We start from the raw sequence: 23432 nt of genomic DNA, 5'->3' as shown, positions 1-23432 counted from the left end.
ATTTATACTAGTGGCAGAGAGCTCTGATTTGAAAATACAGACTTTAATGAACTATGGAGCAGGGAGCTAGTGGAAGAAGAGAGGACTGAAGGTCGTGGAGAGACTGTGCAAGTCTTCATTCTCTGCACACTCCAAGGAGGAAGGTTCGAGGGTGGTCCCACAGAAGGGCTGCATCATCGCTATTCCCAGGAATGATACTGTGCTATTGGCCAAAACCTTGTGCCCTCCAGAAACTGCAGATGAGATTTATAACAACTACACAGCTTCCCTGAGCTCTGTAGTTGTGAGGGGAGGATTTAAATAGTTGCCACTAAAATAAGTAGAGAAATAACTTGATAGAAATTGGGAGTTTTTCATTTTCTTGACAAAATGCTTTACCTTCCTTCCAGAATTGGCCTAACCTGGACCTCAGCTTAGAGAATACTGAGTCTAGGGATTAATACTGTTTCTTCTCCCAACAGCTTATCCCATGTCTTCAGTGTCTGTCAGAGAGCATCCCTGTGGGGCTAGCAAAAAGCCATTCTATTCCATGGCATTTCCAGCTTTCCAGAGAAAGCCTGATCCCACTCACAGCTGTAAAGTGGAAATCTCCTTTGGTTTCTTCAACGACCTTATATGTATTGGTACAGAAGGTTCTTAACTCTGCACCATGGCTTTCTGATTATTAGAGCGCCAAGCTAATAACACTGAAAGCAAGCCTCTAAGTGCACGGTATAAATGAAGTAACAAATACAATCAAATGCAGGGATTGATATTAAACATACAGGGACACAGTGTTTTTGATGCACTGCCTCTTGAAACGCTAGGTCACTTTTCTTACCTCTTGAGGCTCTTGACATTGAGATGCTAACACCAGGAAAGATCTCTGCGCTTGGAAGGCCGCACGTACCATCTCTGCCTGTAACAAAAGGAGGAATGTAAATTAAACCTTATCCTGTAACCTCCAATACCTCTTCTTGGCAGCTCAAAGTCAAGTGTGACAGTTCAAATCTTCCTTGCTGCTTGCCATCTAAATCACAGCAAGGCTGACTAGAAGAAATGTATTACTGACTTAGCTATAAATTTTTTTGAAATCTAAGGTTACGTTCCCTATCTTCTTCAGACAGGGAATAAACCGAGTTGATATGCTGTCTTTTGCTTATCATTTATAGGATTAATCACAGGAAGACTTCATCTGAACACTTCAGACAATGTCTGGGCATTTAATGGCTATGTCCATATGCAAGTGCATGACAACTTACTACCGCTGAGAACAGCAGCCTGAGAACTTTCTGTTGAACTGTAACTTAGGCTGTAGTGATCCTTCAGAAGAGTTGAGCTTGGCATATTTGCTGAGGGACTATGCTGTAATTCATTCCTTGCCTGTCCTCTGTGAGCAGACCCTAAGATTGATGGCTATGACAGATGGTGGCTGAAGATTTCTGAGCAATTTTCCCCTACAGATCTCTAGAATTTGGGTTAAAGCTGCATCCGACAGCATGTTTACATGGTAACAGTGTGGATGGGAGCTAAATCTTTACACTACCCAGTGTTGCCTACTGTTCAAATTTCTGGTCTTTTTGATGTTTTTTGAACTTTACACATTTTCTGTGCATTATAAATGATGTACATTGATTACAATCTCATCGCTATTTCAGTATTCCCTATACCTCATTCAAGAGGATGAATGGTGTCTAGGAGAAAGCATTATTGGTACAGAAAAGAACTATTCATAACTAGTGTATATTGCTAAATAAAAACCAAACCAAATGCTGCTAAGTTAATCTAATATGAATTGGTACATTTATAAACACTTCGTGAAAGGGTGGGGATGCTCATGCTGTTTTTCCTTGGGGTTTCTTCAATCTAAAAAGAAAACAAGGAAATTTTATATACAGGCCTATGTGGATGCAACTTAAAATACATAAAAGTCAGGATATTTGAAGCTGTAGCAAAGTAAAACAGCCAAATTGTGTTTATTCATCTTAAAATGTGATGGCATGAATAAAACATAATCTGTTAGGATGAAAATCACTGCAAGGGAGATGGTAAAAGAGGCCCAACTTGGACAGTATTTGGGGAGAAGTGGGTATTATGGTCTGACAGGCTGAGATTTGGAAGAGGGTAATCATCTCTATAAATAGATAAATAAATAAATAATACGGGAAATTGTACGAGCATATGAGACATAAATTTTCCAGACACAGATATAAATATCATCAATAACAGCAAGGTTTAGATATTCTTAGACATTTCAGAAGACTGACTTTTTGGTACAGCAATTCGTAAAGCAACAAAGTGTGTGCTATTTTAAGCTTAGTCTTGTGTGAGGAGGATCTTGCAGAACAGCCGACCAAAAACTAAGGTTCTAGGAGGAACTGATTATGAATGGATCTGGTTCTTCTTAAATTGCAGGATGGACAAAAATAAATCTATAGCTATATCTTGGTATTTCAGAATGGCAAACGTTTAGAAAATAGAAAAAATCGGTAAATGAAGATGACTGGCCTGAAGAACATAATGATTTACATGCAGGAAAGGATGTATTTACATTAAGAATGGAAATAATGTATGCATGCTGGACAGGAGGGAGAAATTGTAGGTAAGGGCTAGAGTCTCTGAAGGAATAAATAACTAAAGCAAGATGCTAAGAATAGGTACAAAACCCCGAAAGAGCGAGAAGTGGTTATCAAGGAGAACTTACTGTCAGACCTTATAAAATACAGAAGCAAAGGAATGATGGATAAAGGCCTTGTTGGACTGTACCTCACACAAAAAAGTCAAACAGAGCTGTATTTTTTTTAGCTACTGGAACAATAAAGAAAAAAAGCGATGAAGTGAGGCCAGGGTAGTGACCTGAAGGGTAAGTTGGGCATGCCTACATTGTTCTTGATATACAGACTACCTGTTGTTGAATACGTGCTTTTCCCAATTTCAAGGAAGTTGATTTACATGAAGATATTGAAAGGATAGCTAAGGGGAATGATGGAAAATCAGTGGGAATTACGTAATTTGTAAGGGAAGTCAAATATACGTAGTTGAGTGTGAGAAAATTGTTGGGTCCATATTATCTTTGTTCTAGAGTACAGAAGACATGGGCAGATGGAAGCACAAGTAGAAAAGATTTTAAATATGTATCATTTGGAGATAGTATGAGATGACAGAAGTATGCAATGATGGATTGGGCAAACATGGCCAAGAAGAGGGGGGAAAAAGTACATCAAGTGATTTCATGGCTGTTAGTTTGACTGCAGCACTGTACACATTTGGAACGGATTTGAAACGAGTGATTAAAAACACATGAAAATTAAAAATGGGAGAAATGACAGTGGGATTTTCTGTGGTTAAAATAATTACCTTTGGGGATTATTTACAGTTCTCAGTTTCTTAGACAGGATAATGTGTCAGATCTAGTATATTTAGGTATTATATAAAATGCTTATTGTAGGTCCTCATATGAAACTTATGTAAGTGGAAATCATGCAAATTAGTAGAAAACCTCTTCTGTTGGATAAGAAGCTGGATAAACAGACACAACAATAGGGTATATTACAGGTGGTGTTATTTGAGAGGAGGAAAATTGCTAATGGTGTTTCTCAGGGATTAGTTTAGGAACCACCAATATGTTTATTACTATCCTAAGAGCATGAGTTAAGGGTGCACTCATAAAATTTGTGGGCAAGAAAAAGTTAGGAGGTTCTGATATTGTGGAGAAGGACTCACTCATCACTTGACAAGAGTAAGTCAACTTTGTTGGCACAGGTAATATAAATAGGATAAAATTTAGCAGTCGTCCCCCCGGGCCCTTTAAAGCAATTCATCATTTTTGGTGTAAACACAGAACTGATTAACTGGAAATGCTGAAGACTGGAAAATGCAAGTATAAAAGCCAGAAAGGTATCTTTGTCAAAAGAGCTTATGCAGCTCTACAACATATGTGGCAAAATACTTTTAATAGAGCTAGAGAAGTGTTAGTAGCATGGGAGAAGACCTCCTCTGGAATTCTGTGTAAAGCACTAGTTATCTGTGTTAAATAAAGAACAGAATTTTCTGTGTTAAATCAGAATTGAGGCAGAGAAAACCTATTTGGATGTTTAGAGCAATGAGTATCTAACATATCAAGTTAAATATTAAAAGTTTCACTTGTTTTGCTTAGCAACTCAGTGGCTGAGGAATATGATGATTCTTTCTCATACAGAATGTAAATAACAGAGAAGGAAGGAAATGGTAGCACATGATCTCAGGTCTGTAAACTGGGTCATGAGTAATCATAGTCTCAAGTTTAAAACAAGATTTACAACTATTCAAAAAGTGAAGTTCAGAAGGAATCTTCCAAATACCTACAAAGAACCAGCATTATTTTAAGACAGAGCTTTAAATGTTCATCAAACAGATCATGAAACATGAGGAAAGTGCGCTTAGATATAGAAAATTAAGATTGTCTTGTGAGTTCTTGGACACATACTGAGGTGGTAGCATCAATGAAGTTTGAAAAATGGGTCTGTGTGACACTCTGTTTACACTGCATTAAATCCATGCTTTTGGGTTCCCGCTGGTCACTCATGGGAGCTAAGGAGGACTTTTTTCTCCACTCAGAGTCCAAATTAACAACTCTTCCTGCCAAAGTACAGGAATTTGGTCAGAGCTAGAGACAGACTGTTGGATGATGTACACTGAAGCTCCTAGAAGACTGACTTGAGTATGCCTCATACATGTGTCTTGCTCACCTGATCGATGTTAAAGCTATTGTTGGATGTGGAATCAGGATGTACTTCTCCTCCAGACATGTATTACTCTTTTATGTTTACTCCTCCTCCTCCTCTACTGCAGAGTGTGGCCAAGGCCACGTTCTCAAAACATCTGGGAGCTGTTACTGAGGGCACCCAAGACATTAGTAATACTGTGAGTTACCCCTGGTGCATTAAGTGTGGCTTTTTGCATTTTCTTAGTATCCTAAATTTATTATAGGATGTTGAAAATGTTCAGTGGTAAGTGGACACGGCTTATGCTGTATGCACAAAATTTATGCAGTCCCAAAAGTCCCTTTCAGTCATGTAGGGATCAGAGCACTCACATGTCTCACCTTTGAATTCAAATCTTCATATTGTGCTTATATAGTTTTTGCACAGACTTCTGCCACAGTTGCTTCCTTCTTTCCCCAGCAGCATTAGAAATGTTTTTCTGAGTTTTACTATTTCCAAGCATGCAGCACTTCTTTCCATGCATCCCATCAGAGTAATAGAAGAGCTTCTTCTCATTAAGAATGCATTAGTTCAGTCTATCACCATTCCAATTGTTTCATGTAGTCTTTGAAATGTGACACTCCATTGCTACCTCTTTCTGTTTAGCAGGCAGGCTGTGTAACTAAGCAGTCAGCACTATTTTTTACAGGGAGATGACTCCTTCATTACAGCCCCACATCCAGTGAAGGCGAATAAGTGAAAATGGACCTGGGGGGGGTGGGGGTGGGAATTATTCTCAACAGCTTGTGTGGCTCTGCCAAAAGATGCCACAACCCAATCAGCTGAAACTCTTTCAGTTATAATGAATGATGGTAATGAAGTCCGAGTGTCAAAAATGCACGTGAATCATGAGTATCAGGGTACACCAGAACGCAAACTTGCACACAAGTTTTGCAGACAGAAATGGGTATATTTTGGAGCAACAGATAATTGACATCTAACAACTTGGGGTAACCCTTTTGACATTCTTGGAATTATGCATGGACACAGCAATCATCAGACAGATTCTTCAGCTGAGGTGAATTTTGAAGGAAACAAGTTCCTCAAAGCAGTTCCTACTTTGCTTTTAGCAGCTTTCTCTAGAGGCTGGAGGAGACGGCTGTGACTGCCTGAATGCCAGGACCATGTGGCGTTCCATTCACCGCCTCAGTTCCCCACCAGTAAAGTGTGGGCTTAATCCTTGATGTGGGGTGTGTTTGACAGCTGACTTAGCTGGTTGATAGGGTTGGAAGAGCCGAAGTCTGACATGTGTGCAATGTCAGCCCAATTCCACGCCTGTCAAAACCTGTGGCTGACTACAGTGAATGACCTCTCTGTCACCATCCCAGTAACAGCACAGTCAGGCCTCATTACAGTTAAGCCTGCAGAAGTTAATGGAGGAATGATACGTATTTAGAAATCATCTTCTTAATAGCAACTGGTTCAACCTTCCTTGTCACAATGCCAACTTCTGATATGTCCCAGAAGCCACTGCTTGAAAAAATGCCAAAGGCCCTCTGAGAGATGTCTAATGGTGACAATGCTTCTGACCTGTTTGAAGTAGTGTGAGTACAGATTCCACCCAAACTTGCATGGTTTCAGACTGAGCAGACATAGATGAGCTGAACCCGAAGCTTAAACTATCAGTTTGCTTTGGCAAAGTTCAGTTCTCCAGAGCAGATGTGATTTTAGGATCGGTCTCGTTTTAAATGTTTTATTCAAAGTTGCCCATCACTCTGGCACCCAAAACCTAATAAATATAAATACTATTTATGTGACAACAGTTTGGCAAACTACGGGAAGAATAAGGCATACGCATTCAGATCTCAAGTTACAAGTAAATACAGTCTTTGGGAAAAAAAAAAAAGAAGAGAAACAAACAAAGGATTTCCTAATGAAATTTAGTAAAGAAAATTACCCTCTTGACGTGATAATACTAAATTTGTCAAATGCTATTATATTTAGTAACGTATTTCCTCAGAGTCATAGCAGTGAAAAGCATAATGTAAATATCAGAATCCACTGGACTCTAGTTCGTGGAGAATACAGCTTATCTGCATATATATACACATGCTAACATTAACAGTGATAATTTGCAAATCAAAATACAGCTCTCTATATATTTTGGATTTCTAAAATATACTTAATGACTTTACTGTGAAACAAAATAGTAAAGAGGACATGAGGGAAGAGAATTGTGGTCCAGAGTTCTAACTGTAGTTTCTGCAGAAATAATTTTGGGTCCTTTGGGTCCATCAAAAGACACAATGACTGACAGCAAATGTCAACTACAGATGGAGCAAGACCCCAGCCTTGCTCTAGAAGGGACATACTGCCAGAGGAAGAGAAACAGTTTGTCTTTTACATTCTGATTTCAAGAGCCTCTTCAAAGTGAAGTGGTGAAGTGGCTGGTGGCTTGAAGGGAGAAGCAAGAAATGGAAAAAGAATGGAGTTTAGATTAGGTATGGGGCTGCCATAGAAACTGTCCAGGCCAGCTGACGAGACAGTATTTATTTTGTCCAGCCAATTGGCTGATAGAGATTTTTTAAAAAACTGGGCCAAATGCTGAAGAGCCAGTGGCAGTTCTCCAAACAGAGCAAGGAAAAGGAAAAAAAAAAAACCAAACTTGTCACCTTTCTCTTACTGGTCCATACAGAAAACAGGGGTGAAATCCTAGGCAAAACTGAAGTCAATGGAGATTTGCCATTGATGGTGATGGAGCCAGACACCGCCCCAGATATTTTCTTTTCTATTTTCAGACAGATACATTTAACTACCACCAATCAGCTGCCTGCTATTAGTGGGTTTTTTTAATAGTGTTTTTCAGCCTGCATGGCTATGTCTATATTAGGGAATTTTGCTAAAATTTCTCAGCATTGCCACTGCCCGGCCAGTAGCAATCTAAGGTTACAGCAGTGCTGATCTCTCTAGCTGTTTGTATCTGCCAGGGTATTAAACACTGTGTCATGTAACTGTACAGTATTACTTACTTACTGTTTCAAAGTAGCATCTATATCTAGGTTCATTAACTTTACCTTTTAGTAAGCTTGACTGGGACTTAAACCAGAGCTTTTACAGCTCTTACCTCTGGTTGAGGTCAAACCATAATGGTCTTAAAGATCTTTCAGTACTAATGATGGATAGAATTGTTTGGGGTAAATCACTGCTCATGTATCTCCCATTTTATCATTCCCCATTAAACGTAAACTCTACAGGTGTATTGGAGTCAAGGGATATTTAAAGCCACGGCAATTGCTTTTATATTAATTACAAAATTTTTGCCTTGGATAAAGAATATACAAATTTGGCATCTTTTGCACCATAAAATTTGCCCTAGTGTTCCAGAATTTCCTTTAAGCTCTCCCAGTTTTGAGTGACATGGACTGTTCTGATTGATCCCCAGTGATTGCTAACTTTAAAAGCTAATGAATACGATTTAGATGTCAGCTTTGTTAAATAATTCATTATTAATCTTGGTAGCAGAAGCAATCAGTTATTTTGTTCATCTGTCACCATTTCAAACAGACATAAATATTTGGGTGCAGGGCCACTGTGGCTACTGATTACTGCCAAGTGAAGCAGCAGGAGATCGTGTTCTCCCAAAACATCTCTAATAACCTCCACCCACCAGAGATGAAGAAGAACCAAAGTGCTTGACTAGCTGATGCTCTCCTACATCTCAGGATGCTTTTGCGTCTTCCAGATTCTCAAATTCTTCACAAATGTCTTCTACAACAGCCAAAAATCTGCAACCCTCTTGACCTCTGTTCTTTCAACTTTTACATGGAAGTTCTCAAAACAGATGTAGTGTATTGATAGTTAGGGGTTCCAGAAGACACAGAATAGAAAAATATTGAGAATTGTGTGCAAAAATAAATAGCCCACACATTACTGAAGACACAGTCTACTTACAGACTACATTTTTTTTTTGTTTTCAATGCCTTTCTTTTCTGGGCAGTTTTGAAGATGTTCAAGGGTTCAAGTTTGCCATTTACACTGCAGACTGCTGTCTTCTGTAAGGAGTTAGTCTCCTGCTGGAGACTTCAAAGTTGTCTCACTGCACAGCATACAGCCATGGATCTACATTTTAAGGCCTCCACATCAGTAGCACTACAAGATGCTATTGGCATATTGCAACACCTGATCTTCCAGTCCCCGGTGCTTATCTGTAGACTTCACATTCCCAGAATTGATTGTCAGCTGCGTGGAATTTGTGTTGTCATGTTCTGCCTTTATAATATGCAATTAACAATAATCACAGAAACAAAGAGCTGATAAAAACAGCCAAACATTTTAAGAACAAACATAAAAACATCAGCAGAACAAATGGCTTCTCTACAGTGCAGAGGACACATCACTAAAATCTATAGCAGGCCACCACTGCTGGTTGGAGCTTCTAATAACCAAAGACTCTTGTAGCGTATCTATAAGTTTTAGAGTTTGAGTAACAGCAAACAGTGATCAGTTGATTTTGAGTTGCCTTCAGGTTGTCCCCGGGGATTCCTGAGGTGAAAGGCTAACACTGTACAAGAATGAGAACTCAGAAAAGCATGCAATTTTCCAGGAGAAATGAATTTAACTAATGACATTAAAGGTAATATCCTTTCTATCACATGCCAAATGTTATGCCATGGCACAGCTGTAATTTTTTGGGGGATCAGTATTAGAGAATAGATAGAAAGCCCCATAACTGGCACTGGCATTTGCAGAAGTTAGCTACAATCTTTCTGAGAGTGCTCTTCTAGCTCTTCATCCTGACTATCCTGCAAAAGTAAGCAGGTTTCTCAGAGAGATAGGAAAGGAAAACCAGCCCACCTCAGGATTTCACTAAAGAACAGAAAGCTGCTAGTTTCTGCTATTACTTGGAGCTACATTCCGTACCTCTGAAAGCGTGCATTAACGTAAATGGGAACCACACACAATGTACTGGATAGATGCAGACCAAACTTTGGCTGTCATCAAGGTCAACCATTTTTTAAATTCAGGTTCCTTTTTTTTTTTTCCCTTGAACATCGGAGTTCAGAATTCTTTGGAGGGTCTGGTTGCCTGTGTTGAAGAACTACTTGTGGAGAGACCTCATTTCCCTGAGGAAAGGCAAACCTGCGTTTTTCCTTTGTGGAACAGACACTGTAAACCACAGAGATCTCAGGGACCTGCAGGTCTCACTGTCACCTGTACAAATGTCCTTTTGCCTGCGCTGGCTGCAGGCACTCCCTGATGGGCTGTTTTGCCTCTGAGGTCTGCTGCTAAGCAGCCCTGTTCTCTACCCCAGTTAATCCCTCAGAAGCTCTTCTCAATGAGGGTCCAAATCCATGCTGAGGAAATGTCAGAAAAGGCCTTAGGATTTCGCAGGCTTTAGGGTATCATCCATGTGTCCCTGATCTAACAAATACAAGTTGTAGGAACTTGAGATGCTTATCTCTGTAAATTTAAAAAGTTACAGCACTTGCTGAGGTATCACTTCATAAATATTCTTTTAGTAGTGTTCACTCAGCATCCTACTGAGGAGCTGATTTCTTGACTTTCTCTGTCTGACAAATACCAAATTCCCTGATATAAGGACTGGAGAACCATCCATTTCTAAGAAATTGCACTGTCTTTGGACAGAGAACTTGGATAAATAGGTTCTTATATGGAAATGGCTTTGTGTATGCTCTGCCTCTCACACACTTCAGGACAACTGGTGACACTGGCCACCTCATTATGCAAGGGGTCCCACTGAGCTCCCTGAAAGCAACTCAAAGGCTAAAACTGCCAGAATCTTTTAACTTCACTTCCACCTTTTTAACCCCGGACTCCAACCAAAGAAGTGGAAGAAGAACCCCGGACTCCAACCAAAATGTGCTGACATGGAAAGAAGTTCGAAGCTTCAGGCTGACACATCTATAATGATATTTAAGGTTTCTTCCCACCTGAAGCATGCCTTCCTTTTCAGGGATGCTAAGTACCAAAAGCTCACATGTACTGGGCGAGGGGGCTTCAGCCTCTCTCTAAGGCAAGGTACTTACCTACATGCACAGTGATGTGAATGCAAAGCAGATCAGACCTAAGGGTGGTGGTTTTTTAATACAGAATATATATTAAAAAAAAAAAAATTTTAGCCTCAAAGATCTACGCCAAGATTCTAAACGGATCTTTTTCTTATAGCTGTGGGATTTAGACTAAAATATACAACTAAACTTATGAAAGAAAATAGCAAAAATTAAACTGCTTTGCAGTTCAGCTTCATTATGGAAATCTAGTTCTATTTATGGATGTCAACAGACTAACAGAAGTTAGCAGCAACGGTGATATCATTCAATCTATCCTAATGGACTTTTCAATATTCAGGTATCTGGCCATATTGATCATGCAATTCATACTGGATAAAAAGAGGCAGTACACATTTATGGCCACATTCTCCCCTCATCACTCCTGACAGCACTCCCAGCTTATTTAAAACAGCATTCAAACCACGCTTTGGTTTCCCTTCTGGCTTAATTCTCATTATTCACTGAACTCCTTTTTACTAGAAACTGACTGAAGAGCCAGATTCTGAGCTCATTGTTTGGTTTTTTGCTGACTACAATGAACAGCCTTCTCGGTTTCCAAGCCCAGCATTTCTATACACTCAAAACAGTTGCAACCACCAACTAGCAAAATAAAAGCAGGTCAGGGATGGGGAGGCAGGATGAGTGAAAAGAGTGTGCATGTGCTTTTCAGAAAGAATGACACTGACAATTAATAAAAGACTGGCTCATAGCCTGTAGCAACAAATGACATCAATCAAGCATGGGAGATGTGTGTCCCCAAAGAGAAAAAAAAAAAAGAACATTCACAGGTGTATATTTCTCAGTTTGAAATAAATGGGCTTAAATAGTACTACTACTCTGACATGAAAAACCGTAATTCTTTGCAAGACAAATAGGAACCATGAGCACTGATGTCGGTAAATAGAGTTTTCAGTCACAAGAGGTTCATGCTGAAGACAAAAGCAGGGATACTGTATCTCTGCTCCTCTGACTTGGTTTTCCTGATGGATCAAGATTAATTTGCCAGTGGTTCATTGGAAATTACTAGTGTAGGAATCACGGACACCAGTGTTCTGAGGCTGAGTGCCCGAGATGACTGCCACCTATGCCCTCTCAATCCTGGTTTGTTTTGAATCAGAGAGAAAAGTCTGATTACCTTATCAAGGCCTCCTCATGGGCCCTGGATCTGTGTCAGCTCCATGTCTCCAATTCTCCCTACCTTACACTGGCAAGTGTCCTACACCAGGAATTTGCAACAGGCTCACTGAGACACTCTCCCACTCCATTTGGTGAGTGCATCTGGAGCACACACTGGAGCTACCTGTCGTTTGGCTAGCTAACGACATTTAGCCATATAATTTTATCACCTTTCGAGTTTTGGTTAAGCTGACGCAGTGGTTTTCAACCTGTGGGGCACTTGTGCCTCCTACACTACACTGGACAACCACCAAGAAAAACAGGTTTCCTGTCAGTAGACTCGAATTTGCTCTTAAAGGGCTTCAATGAAAACTTTTTAGAGGATAGCAAAATTAGCATGAGCTAGATCATATGATCACTTCTGATTTAGACTTCAAACAGCTGAAAATATACTGAATGCTTTGATTAATTGTTCCAATAATTAATTAAATTAATGGGTAACCCATGGACCTTAGTCCATGTAGTCCGAACACTGGATATTAATATGAATTCATCCGGTCAATTAAAAAGCCCTTCACTATTGGAATTTTTTTCATATGAACAATTATCTTTTAACATTTTCTTGGGAAAACATGGCGGAGTTTTCTTTGGTTTCCCACTGCATATAAGGTTTCCCACTCAAATCATCCTGGTACCTTTTTCTTGGCATCCTCTAGAGATCAGAAAATCCCACTGTACTAGGTAACCACATACAGACGTAACCCCTGCTTTTAGGGGCCAACAGCTTTAGACCCTTACCCAAAAAATGGTCCCTGATCAACCGCACTACTTTGACATCAACAAAGCTACTGATGTGTTTAGCCAGGAACTACTCCATATGCAAAGAAGCCCCATGAAAACTGTTGACTCTGTTCCTGATTTCTTATGTTTCTGACTAAGGGAATGTCATATGGAACGTTCTCATTATATACTCCAACCCTCCTAAATTTACAGGTGCGTGTTTCTCATGCCAGCAACACACAACTGAATGCCCAGTATTGGCCACCATGGCATTTATTTTTCAACAGTCGTTTGAGTTTTGTCTTTTTTAAGTAAGACGATAAGTGAGTGGTATGTACTGCAGTCTCAGTGTCAAGAAGCCAACAGCCTGACCCAGGTCCCATCAAAATGAACAGAAACACTCCCACTCTTTCAGGGGGTGTTGGTCCAGACTCGCAGTGGACAGGTTCTTCATGCTCATGAGCCATCTTTATTCCCAACCTGGTGTCTCACAGTCATAGAGGTGCATGTCTGCACACTACTGCACCTCACCCAATAAATCCTGCTTGTTTTGAAAGGCAGATCCAATCCCTAGGTCACAAGTGAAGTCGTCCTTTGGAACAGAGCAATCGAAAATTGTAAAGATCTTGCAAATGATACTTCTGGATTAGCCACTTTGCTACTTTGTGTATGTTCCATTTCCATCTTTCTTGTCATATTAAAGCAAACATTCTTTATTGCTTATGTTATGAAGTATCCTGTAGTACACGTACAGGGTGAGAAATATAGCTGAATTAGCATTACAAAATCAACTTTAATATCAATAGATTTCTAAGGTTGCTTTTTTAGTTGACGATTATTTGGGGTTTTTTCACTTTTGGTGGACAGCAGCATGGTTTTCTACACTCAGTCTCTTTATTTCAGCTGAGTGCATTTTGTATGCTATAAAAAATGTTTGCCTTTTTTTTCTTTTTTTAATGTATTCTGCTTTTCCCAGTCTTGTGGTAGCTACTTGGTTTGGTGTTTATTCCATGTAGCAGAAAATACCTATCACAGAAATGCAAAGGCAGCCGGACAGCAGGCTTCTCTTTGGGCATGTTGACATCATCCTCCTCTCTGAGCTCCAATTCAACTTTCAGCACAATGCCTAAAATCGCACAGCCTCTGGGCACAAAAGATGAACACGAGAGTACACTTGTGCATTCTGTTGCCCTGTAAGCAGATTGCCTTGTTAATGAGTAATCAGTCAAATAATGGGTTCGATAGTCTGTGTTTAGATTAGGTGAGATAAAGTGCACAAGTGGGTTTTGGTGTATCACAGACAGCAGCACATCCTGTGCTATGAAAGTCATTGACTAATTTTTCAACGTCTCTCATAAGAAAAGACAAGATAGAGCTATTTATGTATAATAGCTACTTTTCGGAAAAAATTAGGAAGTTAGTATTTTTTTAACTTCACTGACAGGCCAAACCGGAGCTGCACTTGCAAAGTGCATATATACCTCATAAAAGGTAACTCCTGCTTTAGTCCATATTTACATGGACTATACCTGGAAGGAGGAGAGGCGAATGATACTGCTTTCATGTAATAGATAAGGAAAAGATGCCCTGTGGGTATGTGCATACAAACAGTATTCGTGGGGTGAACACTGCTTCTCCTGCTCACGATAACAAATCAGTGCATGCACATGCAGAACCCTTGCAGCTTGGATAACGTGCTGCGAATTGCTACTTCGTGCTGTCTTGTTGGAGTAGTCATACATGTGATTAATTGCATCTAAACCCTCCCTCAGTAAGTAGCAAGCTAAACAACAGATTTCTAATTTCTAAATGCTCCAAGCCCACAATTTAGCTGGTTGAGTGCCTCACTTCTGCATTTCAGCAGCTCCAAGTTGATGGAAGAGAGGAGAGGAAAGGCATCCATATTTCTATAGTTTTCTTTTCCAAGCTAAATAGCTTGGATGAGAGAAGAGGGAACATAACTGAATCGCTCAGACAATCTGTTCTTTCAACTGGTGGGGTTGGGAGGTTAAAAGATTTTTACAAATAAACAATAAAAAAAGGCAAGGATTAGTTTATGTGTTTGACAGGAAGGCTGTAATTCTCCTCTGCCCTGTCCCACATAAAATACTAAAATATGGAAATTTTACGTTATCTGTCTTTCTCTTGTAGAACTAGTACATTCTCTCCTTATCATTATGTCTCATCTGGTACATTATTCAAACTCAAGCCAAAGTATTGCACCACTTGAGATACCACACAAACACAAACAATGTGAAGAAGCTCATAATAAACACATCACAAAAACCTGCTTCTTGCCCTTCTAAAATCTTGCTTCTTTGCTCTGACAGGGCAAAGAGCACATCAAACCTGCTTGACCAGCTTCCTCACCGGGACATAATCTGAAGGTAGACTGTGTCTTCCACAGGCAGCTCTTTGTCATCCTCAGCACATTTTCTGTAGGTCTGGACGCATCTGGGCCAAGTGATGTCTCTGTGACCCAACAATCAGCCAGTGCTTATCCTATCTGCTGGCCATAAGAGAACGGCCTATGCTGCAGACCCACAGTCTATTTTATACTGCTTTTCCCTCCTTCTGACAGAAGAATGGTTCAGTGTTGGCACACGTGCCGAATCAGCTTCAGGGCTGTCATAACCTGTAATAGTTGGTGACAGCCTCCAAGACACTGATATGTCAGGCCAAAGACAGCTGGTTGGCAACAGTCCTGGCCGTACTCACCCTCTCACTGACTTCACACGCTCTGTAGTTATGACATGGACAGCGGAAAGTGGGTTCACAAAATCTGTGCCTGTAAGGAACTTTGTATGTCATAGAAATATCCATATAATCACCAGATGTTTATTCCACAGTGATGGGACAGGAGAAGCATCTCAGCCATTAGGATAATTTGCTTTAAACGAAGTAAAAACCCTAGCCATTCTCTCCGTCTTTTAAAAAGCGGTCAGTTTCTTTAATGCAGTTAACCTCACAGGTTCACCTCTGCATGTACTGTAATCTGAATACAAAATTTGCTGCTCTCAAGATTGAGTCTAAGCAGAACACTTCTTTGATAAACTAATCTTTGTAAAATCCACCGCACTGTGGTGTTTAACACAGCCAGGAGCTAGCTATTAGTGCTTTTTTATTTTGTTCTCTTTCAATAAACTACTTATAATACAGCATGCTGAAAAAATAGGAATGGGGCTCCCCAACAGATATCCGTTATGGCCGTATTCTTCCTTTTGCCAGAAATACAAACCACACAATCCCTACAGCAATCAGCTCAAAACACACATCATGTTAAATCCCTCATTTCTTTAGCATAATATAGCGCTCTCTTTAGCTCTCCTTCTCTCATGTTACCATTCTGGTCAGTCAGGTATGTGAGGTTTCTCTAGGCAACAGGTGTTTTTTGAAATAAAATACAACCTTCCCTTCAGCTCATTATGTGAAAGAGACAGCAGCTGCAAGTATAATGCTGAGGACACATGGTCTGTAAGACACCCCGAAGAAAAATACTCCTTGTTCCACTTGTTAAGGTAAAGCACAGATGTTGCTTCAGTGATAAGCATGAGCATAAGGCAACCACAGTCTGCTTCATGTTGTAAATTCAGAATCTAAGATTTCAGAATACTTAGTAGGCTGCGGCCAGAATCACCAGTTTCTCTATGTAAGGGAAAGTTGTTTATGTTTAATCTCATAGTCCTAGCAAATACTCCTTACCACAGTTTGCGTTACACTGTCATCAACAATATGGTAGGGACTATCCACAGACTTGGCAGATAACTTACTAATAAACTCCTACCTGGACTCAGTTATGAGTATCGAATAGTGACAAATGCATAAATTAACACGCTTGCTGATTTAAACATTTACAGATAGTGTATATTAAAAACGTTGTAGTCATTTAGAATGTTAAATGTGTTTTTTTTTCCCTGCTTAGTGTTAGTACCAAGGCTATTTCTGTGTCTCTCTGATCTAGACTGTTGAGAAATCAACTGCAAAATAATGGTGTCTAATGAATGTAATGACCAAGGCTAGAACTGATCCTTTCCAGGGAGCACCTCTCTGCTCAGTTAGGTTGATATTACGCACCCCCACACCCCAGTTTATTGATTTTCCTCTAATTTCTTTTAAGAACAAAGTACATCAACAGTAGCTTACAGTATAACTGTTAAGGTGAAAAGGCTTTTTCACATAAAAAGCAAGTGAAGCATTTCCTTAGAAACACAAAGATCCTCTAGAATTGCCTGATCTTACTCCCTCCAGTTTTCTAGGCCTAAGTAGGTCAGAAACTCTACCCTACCAACAAGAACATATAACAAACAGTACAGAGAAAACACACTTCACAGAATAAGCCCAGAGCTATTGCTCTGTGAGTAGACTTTGGCTGTCTTGCAAAATATTTATGCTGGCCTTGCAGCTTAAGTCCTAATAGCTTGTGGGACTGCATGTTTTTCTGGCTACAGTGTTTGTTATGTAGAGCAGCATCTGCAATGAGTTGGGAAATGTACACATGGAGAAAGGCCCGATGGCATGGATCTACTAGAAAATGGCAAAAGTTTCACATGCTTTCAGATCCAGCTCAAACTGGCTTTGGCTCTTTTGTGTGTGGTTTGTTTTTTTTTTTCCAAATCTATATTGGTAAGTGGTTTGTAAGATGAGTCCATCCTCTGTCATTCTGTCACCACCAGTTTTAGAGAAGATAGGCTTAAAAACTTAAATGAAGCAAGTTCTAATCACAAGATATTATAATGTTAGAGTAATCTCATCGTGAAAATTATAGCATAGAACTTCCTAGCTCTGACATATGTAGTAAAAATGGGTCATTTAAATGCCCTACATGCTCATTTTTTAGTTTGCTGTGAAAGAAATGTGAATAATAAAAAGAATCAATCAAAAGAACAAAATCTCTACGTTAACTGGAATGATGATACACAAGACAACCACAAGAAGCTATCACTGCCCCGACCCACCTATTATTTGCTACTCTTCTATTGACTCGTGTTCTTAATTGTGTTCCTGTCCTGCAAAGGGCTTAGCAACCAACAGGGAAATTCAAATGGCTTTTGAATGAGAATATTTATGTATTTCATATACTATGGTCTTCAACCTTTGGTGCTGTAGAAGGGAAGCCGTCTCTTTTTATGAATCCACACAGCCTTTTTCCATTCCTGAACCAACTGTCCTCCCTGTCTTACACCAGGGCATTGCTACTACAAGAACTAGCAATTCAGAGTCCTGCTGTTAAGATTCTCCTCTACTCAGCAATCAAGACTGATCACACAGATTCCAAGACTTGTATGCTTACATCACGGGGAGAAAATTTGAGTAAATACTCACATGTGTCTTCACGTCACCTTCAAGAACCTTGCTGTACTGGAGAAACTCAGCAACACTTCCATTCAGCAGCCTATCAAAGGCTTCAACATATGGTGCTATGCCTATAGAAGAAGAGTATTTCATTGTAACGGGTTCATAAAGTACATAATGCACAGGGCATTCCTTTGTAGCAGATGGAGGAGAAATACCATAGAAACAGGGGGAATCACTGTAAGTGAATTTCTGCTGTATTCATTGATTTGTGGAATCAGTGAAAAAAGGACGTATAATGATTTTTTCCTAGCTAGAAAGAAAAAAACCCTGCTCTTGGTAGAACCTGGCTAGGAACTAGAAGAGAATTTACTCCGTATAATGTAGTTGGAAGCCACTTTTGTCTTCCCACTAACAGGTGCTAAAATAAACATTTCTCAGCTCTTCAAAGGCCTAGTGGCCTGATAAGTACGACTGTTTTACAAAATTCCACTGCTGTACATAAAACAAATATTATTGCTGAAAAAGAATCTGCACTCTACTGAACAACTATTTTTATACCACCCACCCACTCCTGAAGATCTTTGTATTGTTTGGTGGCTTTTAATAGCACGCAATTCGGTTTCCAATAAGTCTTCATAATGGATTTACAGTGGATTTATGCAGTGAGATGTGGCTTTGTAATCTACTTATTTTGTCGTCTGACCTTGCAAAACTGTCAGTGGATAAAGGAAGCTCAAATGAGTCTTCAAGATGACATATGCCACTGACTACATATATCCTCTACATTCTAATGGAAGAATAAAAATGCTCTTTTATGTATGGTATACAGAGCAGTTTCCTGATGAAGTGGACAATTAGAAAACGCAGTTGAGACTCAGTTTCTTATGCACCTGGCTTCTAAATGGCTTTATGTTGTACCTGTAAAGACAGCAAAAATAATCTTTCCTTGGATGCTTTCCAGCCCTCTTTTTACTCCCTGACATATACTCATGTCTTGTCTATGCCTCAGAACCTTTGCCAGCTCCAGCATGAGTGACGCACATGTGAATTTATGGCATCTGTAGGATCTGAGAGACCAAGGTTAAAATTCTTCCCAGCCTCTCTCGCTCATTAATGAGCCTGAAGATTGTTCTGAAGAGGTACCAGGCTTTCCCCAAAGAGTTTGCTTTAAACCTTTGGCACTATATGACAATTGTGTCCAAATTCATAATCTTGAAAGCCCTCTTTATTCCACAAGAGTCATCTGGCTCCTTGACAGAAAAAAGAAAGGCTCTGGCAATTGGAGTTTGCAATGGCCTGTGTGGAAAAAAAAAAAAAAGTAGTTAGCCAGCTAGGCGGGATTTCAAGGCTCCCTTTGTTCTCTTGATGTCACTCACCTTTAATTCTGAGGAATTTCTGGGCTTTGCTCCATATTAAGTATTTGTGTGTAAACCCCTCAAATGACCTAATGTTTAGTGGTGGAGATGCTTTCCAAAGCCCATTTATGTTCTTTGTCTAAATCTGTGTATGTGTCCAAGAGAATCATTGTAACCTTTTACTTTAGAGCAGAGTTTTAAATAGGAGTTCACCAAATGGCAATTGTCCTGTGCAAAACTAGAATCAGCTACGCTATTTTTCACTGTTCAATACAGCTAACTCCCAGGAGCATTTACTAGAATTTGCTGTGGGCCGTGCAGAGCGATTGAACAATTTGTTTGCAATCCTGCTGTTGTAATGCCATTAGGAAAACAGTAAAGGTACAGTTCTCCCATTCTCCTCATTATTTTGTTGTTTCTAAAAAAGTATCAATTGAAAAGTCAAGGTTATTTTTTGTAATAATTCTAATTATGGCATGGTCTTTTAGGGGAGGTGGTCATGGTAGAAGAAAGCAATATATCTCCGTTTCCACAAGAGACTTAAAAAAGGTCATGCTCTGGCTGAGTGTCAGTTTAAAGGAGAGAAAAAGACCTGTTCTGCAAGACTGGCAACGCTGCGGTTGCTGTGGAGGTTATGTGAACCTCTGCAGAAGCACAGTAACACAGGCATATAGAGTGATGCTCGTGGCACTGCACATGTATCAGTCGGCCAAACTGAAGACCTTGTACATTCTCTCCTAACTGCATCAGCAGAAGCTAATTCCTGTGTCTTCACGTGAGACAGCCTGGCCTGGAGATGAGGTGCAGGCTGCCAAGTGCCCCCACAGTGCTGCTCATCTCGGCTTCTTACTGCAGTCTCCCAGCGGGTGTGTTTTATCATCTCACTCCAACCAGGTTTGTCAGCTGACTTCTGCTAGGGATCTGTTGGGGTTTTAAGGCTCTGCTTCCCCGGGGGTGAATCTTTGCACCTGACTGAGCTCTCAGGTTAGGCCAAGGATACAGCAATTTTCAGGGAAGCACGTCACATGGTGAGCTCATCTCCTCCTGCTCTGGAAGCAGCCCTGGCTCTGTAATACTGACCTCTAGATTAACACAGAGATCACCTAAATGGATTCATTATAGGCTTGAAGCTGGTATTTTTTAAAAATGTAGATTTTTCCAGTAGCGATCAATTTATTTGTCAGTTTGCACAAGGATCGTGTTTCTCCCTAACTTGGGTATGGTTTACCAGCTGTCTAGGTTTTCTCAGGACTGTTCACATTTCATTGCTGAAGCTTACTGTGACTGGCTAACTCATCTGCTGTGGAAACCTGCTGGAAGATGCTCCTGCCCTGCCATAGAAACAGCCTGCTGTCAGTCACCTGCTCCACAGCAGCTGCCAGTGTGTAGGCCCACGGCACACGTGATTGTGGGGGCAGGTCCCTCGTGTATGTTGTCGGGTAAGGGCTGGCATACGGGGCCAACTAAGCAGCCGACGTACACAGACTTGCTTCTGCCTGCAACTTTCTGCTTGTTCTCCAGCTCCTACACAGCAACTGAGTCCATGCTGGGATATGCTCTTCTCTGGAGAAGGCAGGAAAGGGCCAAGGAATACAGCAAGCAAAGGCCAAGAAGATAATAAAGGGATGTATGTCAGGGTTCTGGGTGAAAAAACAAGCTCTAGAAAATCACAGAATGGCTTGTGTTGGAAGGGACCTTTAAAGGTCATGTAGTCCAACCCCGCTGCAGAGAGCAGGGACACCTTCCACTAGATCAGGTTGCTCAGAGCCCCGTCCAGCCTGGCCTTGAATGTTGGCAGTACAGGCCTACATGGCTGTGAGTTCAGCACAACAAGGGAAGGATACCTCTGTTCAATCAACGTTAGAACACATTTATAAGGTTATTTACCCTGTAAATTTCAGGAACAATGGAAAAATTAAAAGGTGAAAAAATATGGTTTGGTGAAACGATGCGACTAAATGAAGATAAGACTTTTTTTTTTGTCTATTCTCCAATGTAGTGCTTTGGAGATCCACTTGAGAAGGGAGAGCTCTAGACATAACGGAAAGTGGCCATGGATGTGTGGCAGCCCTTAGTGAGCAAATGCTTATGACAAACTCATATTTGATTAAAGATACTAAACAATGAAATGAAGTAGGTCTGCACTGTGAAATTCAGAGAGCTGGCAAATAAACTCAATGTTTATATTGCTGACTTCTTTAGGAATACTTATGCTGTAAATTTTGAGGATGCCCCATTTCTTCTCCTAATTCAGCTCGAGCAGACATTTTTATGTGGTGAGTTATCTACAATATAAATGCTAAAATGGAAGGAGTATTAAAGCTTGAAATATGGACAATATATTTAAGAGACTGGTCAAATCTTGAATTTTCTAGGCTATATTAATTTAGAACTAGAGTAAGGAATCGTGTATGACTAAGCTTGTCACAGGACATTTCTAATTTAGTTCTTAAAAATACTACTTTCTTTTGATACAGAATTCATAAGGGGTGGGATTGCACTCCCTCTTAGAAAACAAACACATGCTCTACTTGCAATTTTGGATTAAGAGATAGTACTTCAAAAAACCAGACTTACTTCCATTGACTCCATTGATGGCATCACACTCCATTCCACCAGATCTGTGTGAACCTGAAAATAATGATTCAAGTCGAGTCACTGCTTTCTCCAGTCTCTCCATCAAACCATGAGTCTCTGCCATTCTGAAAAAAATCATTAAGGACAGAAACAGTGTTAGACCCCTCTGAATAAAGTCCATGCTTTACTTCATGTTACAGTTCTGTTGATCCTGAGGCTTTATCTTGTATCAGCTTTTATGATAAAACACGTATTTTTTAAGTATTGTCTTCCTGGCATATAAGCAGTTGCAGTGAAGCAGCTGACATACGGTAACTTGCTTCTTTGTCAACAGGGAATATGACCGGTATCCAGCCTTGGTTTTTCATTGTAATCAGCAGATTCAAACTACAGCTAGTGTAGCTTTGGACAGTCTACATATGGACAATTTATGACAAATACGTGTATGCTCCCAATCAGATACTGAGATGGCTGAAATATTTCTAAACGTGACTGGCAAAAACTTATGCCTGCAATGATTTCCATCAGACGTTTACAGAGGCAAAAATACAGACCCAATTAATACTTGAAAGCCAGACCTTAAATGTACACCTCCTGATTTTTGAAAAGGTATACTCTGAAATTTGCCTCAGTCTTTTATGTTTTGTCGTAAGTCTCACACTTTATTGAGGACTATACAAGAAGCCAAGAAGGGTCTTCTGTTTCTTCTTGTGGTATGATTTCCCATCACTTAATTTTTTTCTAACAAACACACCTGATGTGAATCAGTGTTTCCCAAGTTTTTTCAATCAAGCACTAATTAACCTTTGGAAAAAAAAAAATATAGGGGCCTGTTTGCGCAGTACTGCTACAGTGCTTTTGATTTAACATTAAATACACATCAGGTTAAATTTTTAACAACTCACACATTACCTTCTTTCCTCACAATGTGGTTATCTGCTTTCTTACATGGGAGGAAGTGTAGGCATTGACATTTTTGAATACAGGCCAGTGTCTCAGGGAACACCGTGCTATACACACTAGAGACTGAGGAAATGGTTATACAAGCAAAGACAAAGCTATGTTTAAATCCCCTATCATTTAATACAACAAGTTTAACGTACATGTTCCTCACTTTGGGTTGTGAGTGTTTTATTCTGCTAACTGACATACAGTAATGAGGGGGGGTAATCTATGGCTCTTGACTGATACGATCCTTGTGAACAGTTCCCGCTCAGCTCCCACACTAGGGCTACATCCTCTGCCCAGCACTGGGGTGTGCAGACATACAGGCAACGGGGAAACTCGCACCCTCAGCTGAGGGAAGCAGGTAGTCAGCAGCTCTCTGGGGTCCCTACCCTGTGACGCTCTGCCACAAGACACTGATTGCTGTAGAGCTTGTAGACTAGAAAGGTTAGGCATACCTGGAATATATGTGTAAATGTATTAGTTCCTAATGAGCATCCTGCTAAAAGTGCTAGTACTTCAGAGATACCAAAGCATAATAGTAGACTCCAATAAACCGTGCAATACTATGCAACACTAGTAACCAAAAAAACCAATGCTGCTTCAGTGTCCCCACACCCAGGGGAAAATGC

At 40.2% G+C, this 23432-nt stretch overlaps 1 protein-coding gene across 1 annotated transcript in view; it reads right to left on the bottom strand.

Moving 5' to 3' along the window:
* Positions 1-21979, bottom strand: part of LOC104507311 (adenylyl cyclase-associated protein 2-like) — a 35535-nt gene extending 13556 nt beyond the window's left edge. Inside the window, exons 1-3 of the mRNA XM_010148546.1 lie at positions 21856-21979; positions 17951-18051; positions 821-898 (exon numbers count right to left, since the gene is read on the bottom strand). Coding sequence (XP_010146848.1) covers positions 821-898; positions 17951-18051; positions 21856-21979 — 303 coding nt within the window. The remainder of the gene's footprint in view (positions 1-820; positions 899-17950; positions 18052-21855) is intronic.
* Positions 21980-23432: the final 1453 nt, after the last annotated feature.

The sequence above is a fragment of the Eurypyga helias genome, unplaced genomic scaffold (assembly GCF_000690775.1).
Source record: "Eurypyga helias isolate BGI_N326 unplaced genomic scaffold, ASM69077v1 scaffold17633, whole genome shotgun sequence".
In the NCBI taxonomy this organism is placed as follows: domain Eukaryota; kingdom Metazoa; phylum Chordata; class Aves; order Eurypygiformes; family Eurypygidae; genus Eurypyga; species Eurypyga helias.
Note: the sequence above shows the minus strand (reverse complement) of the source record. Positions and strands in the feature narration are given on the sequence as shown.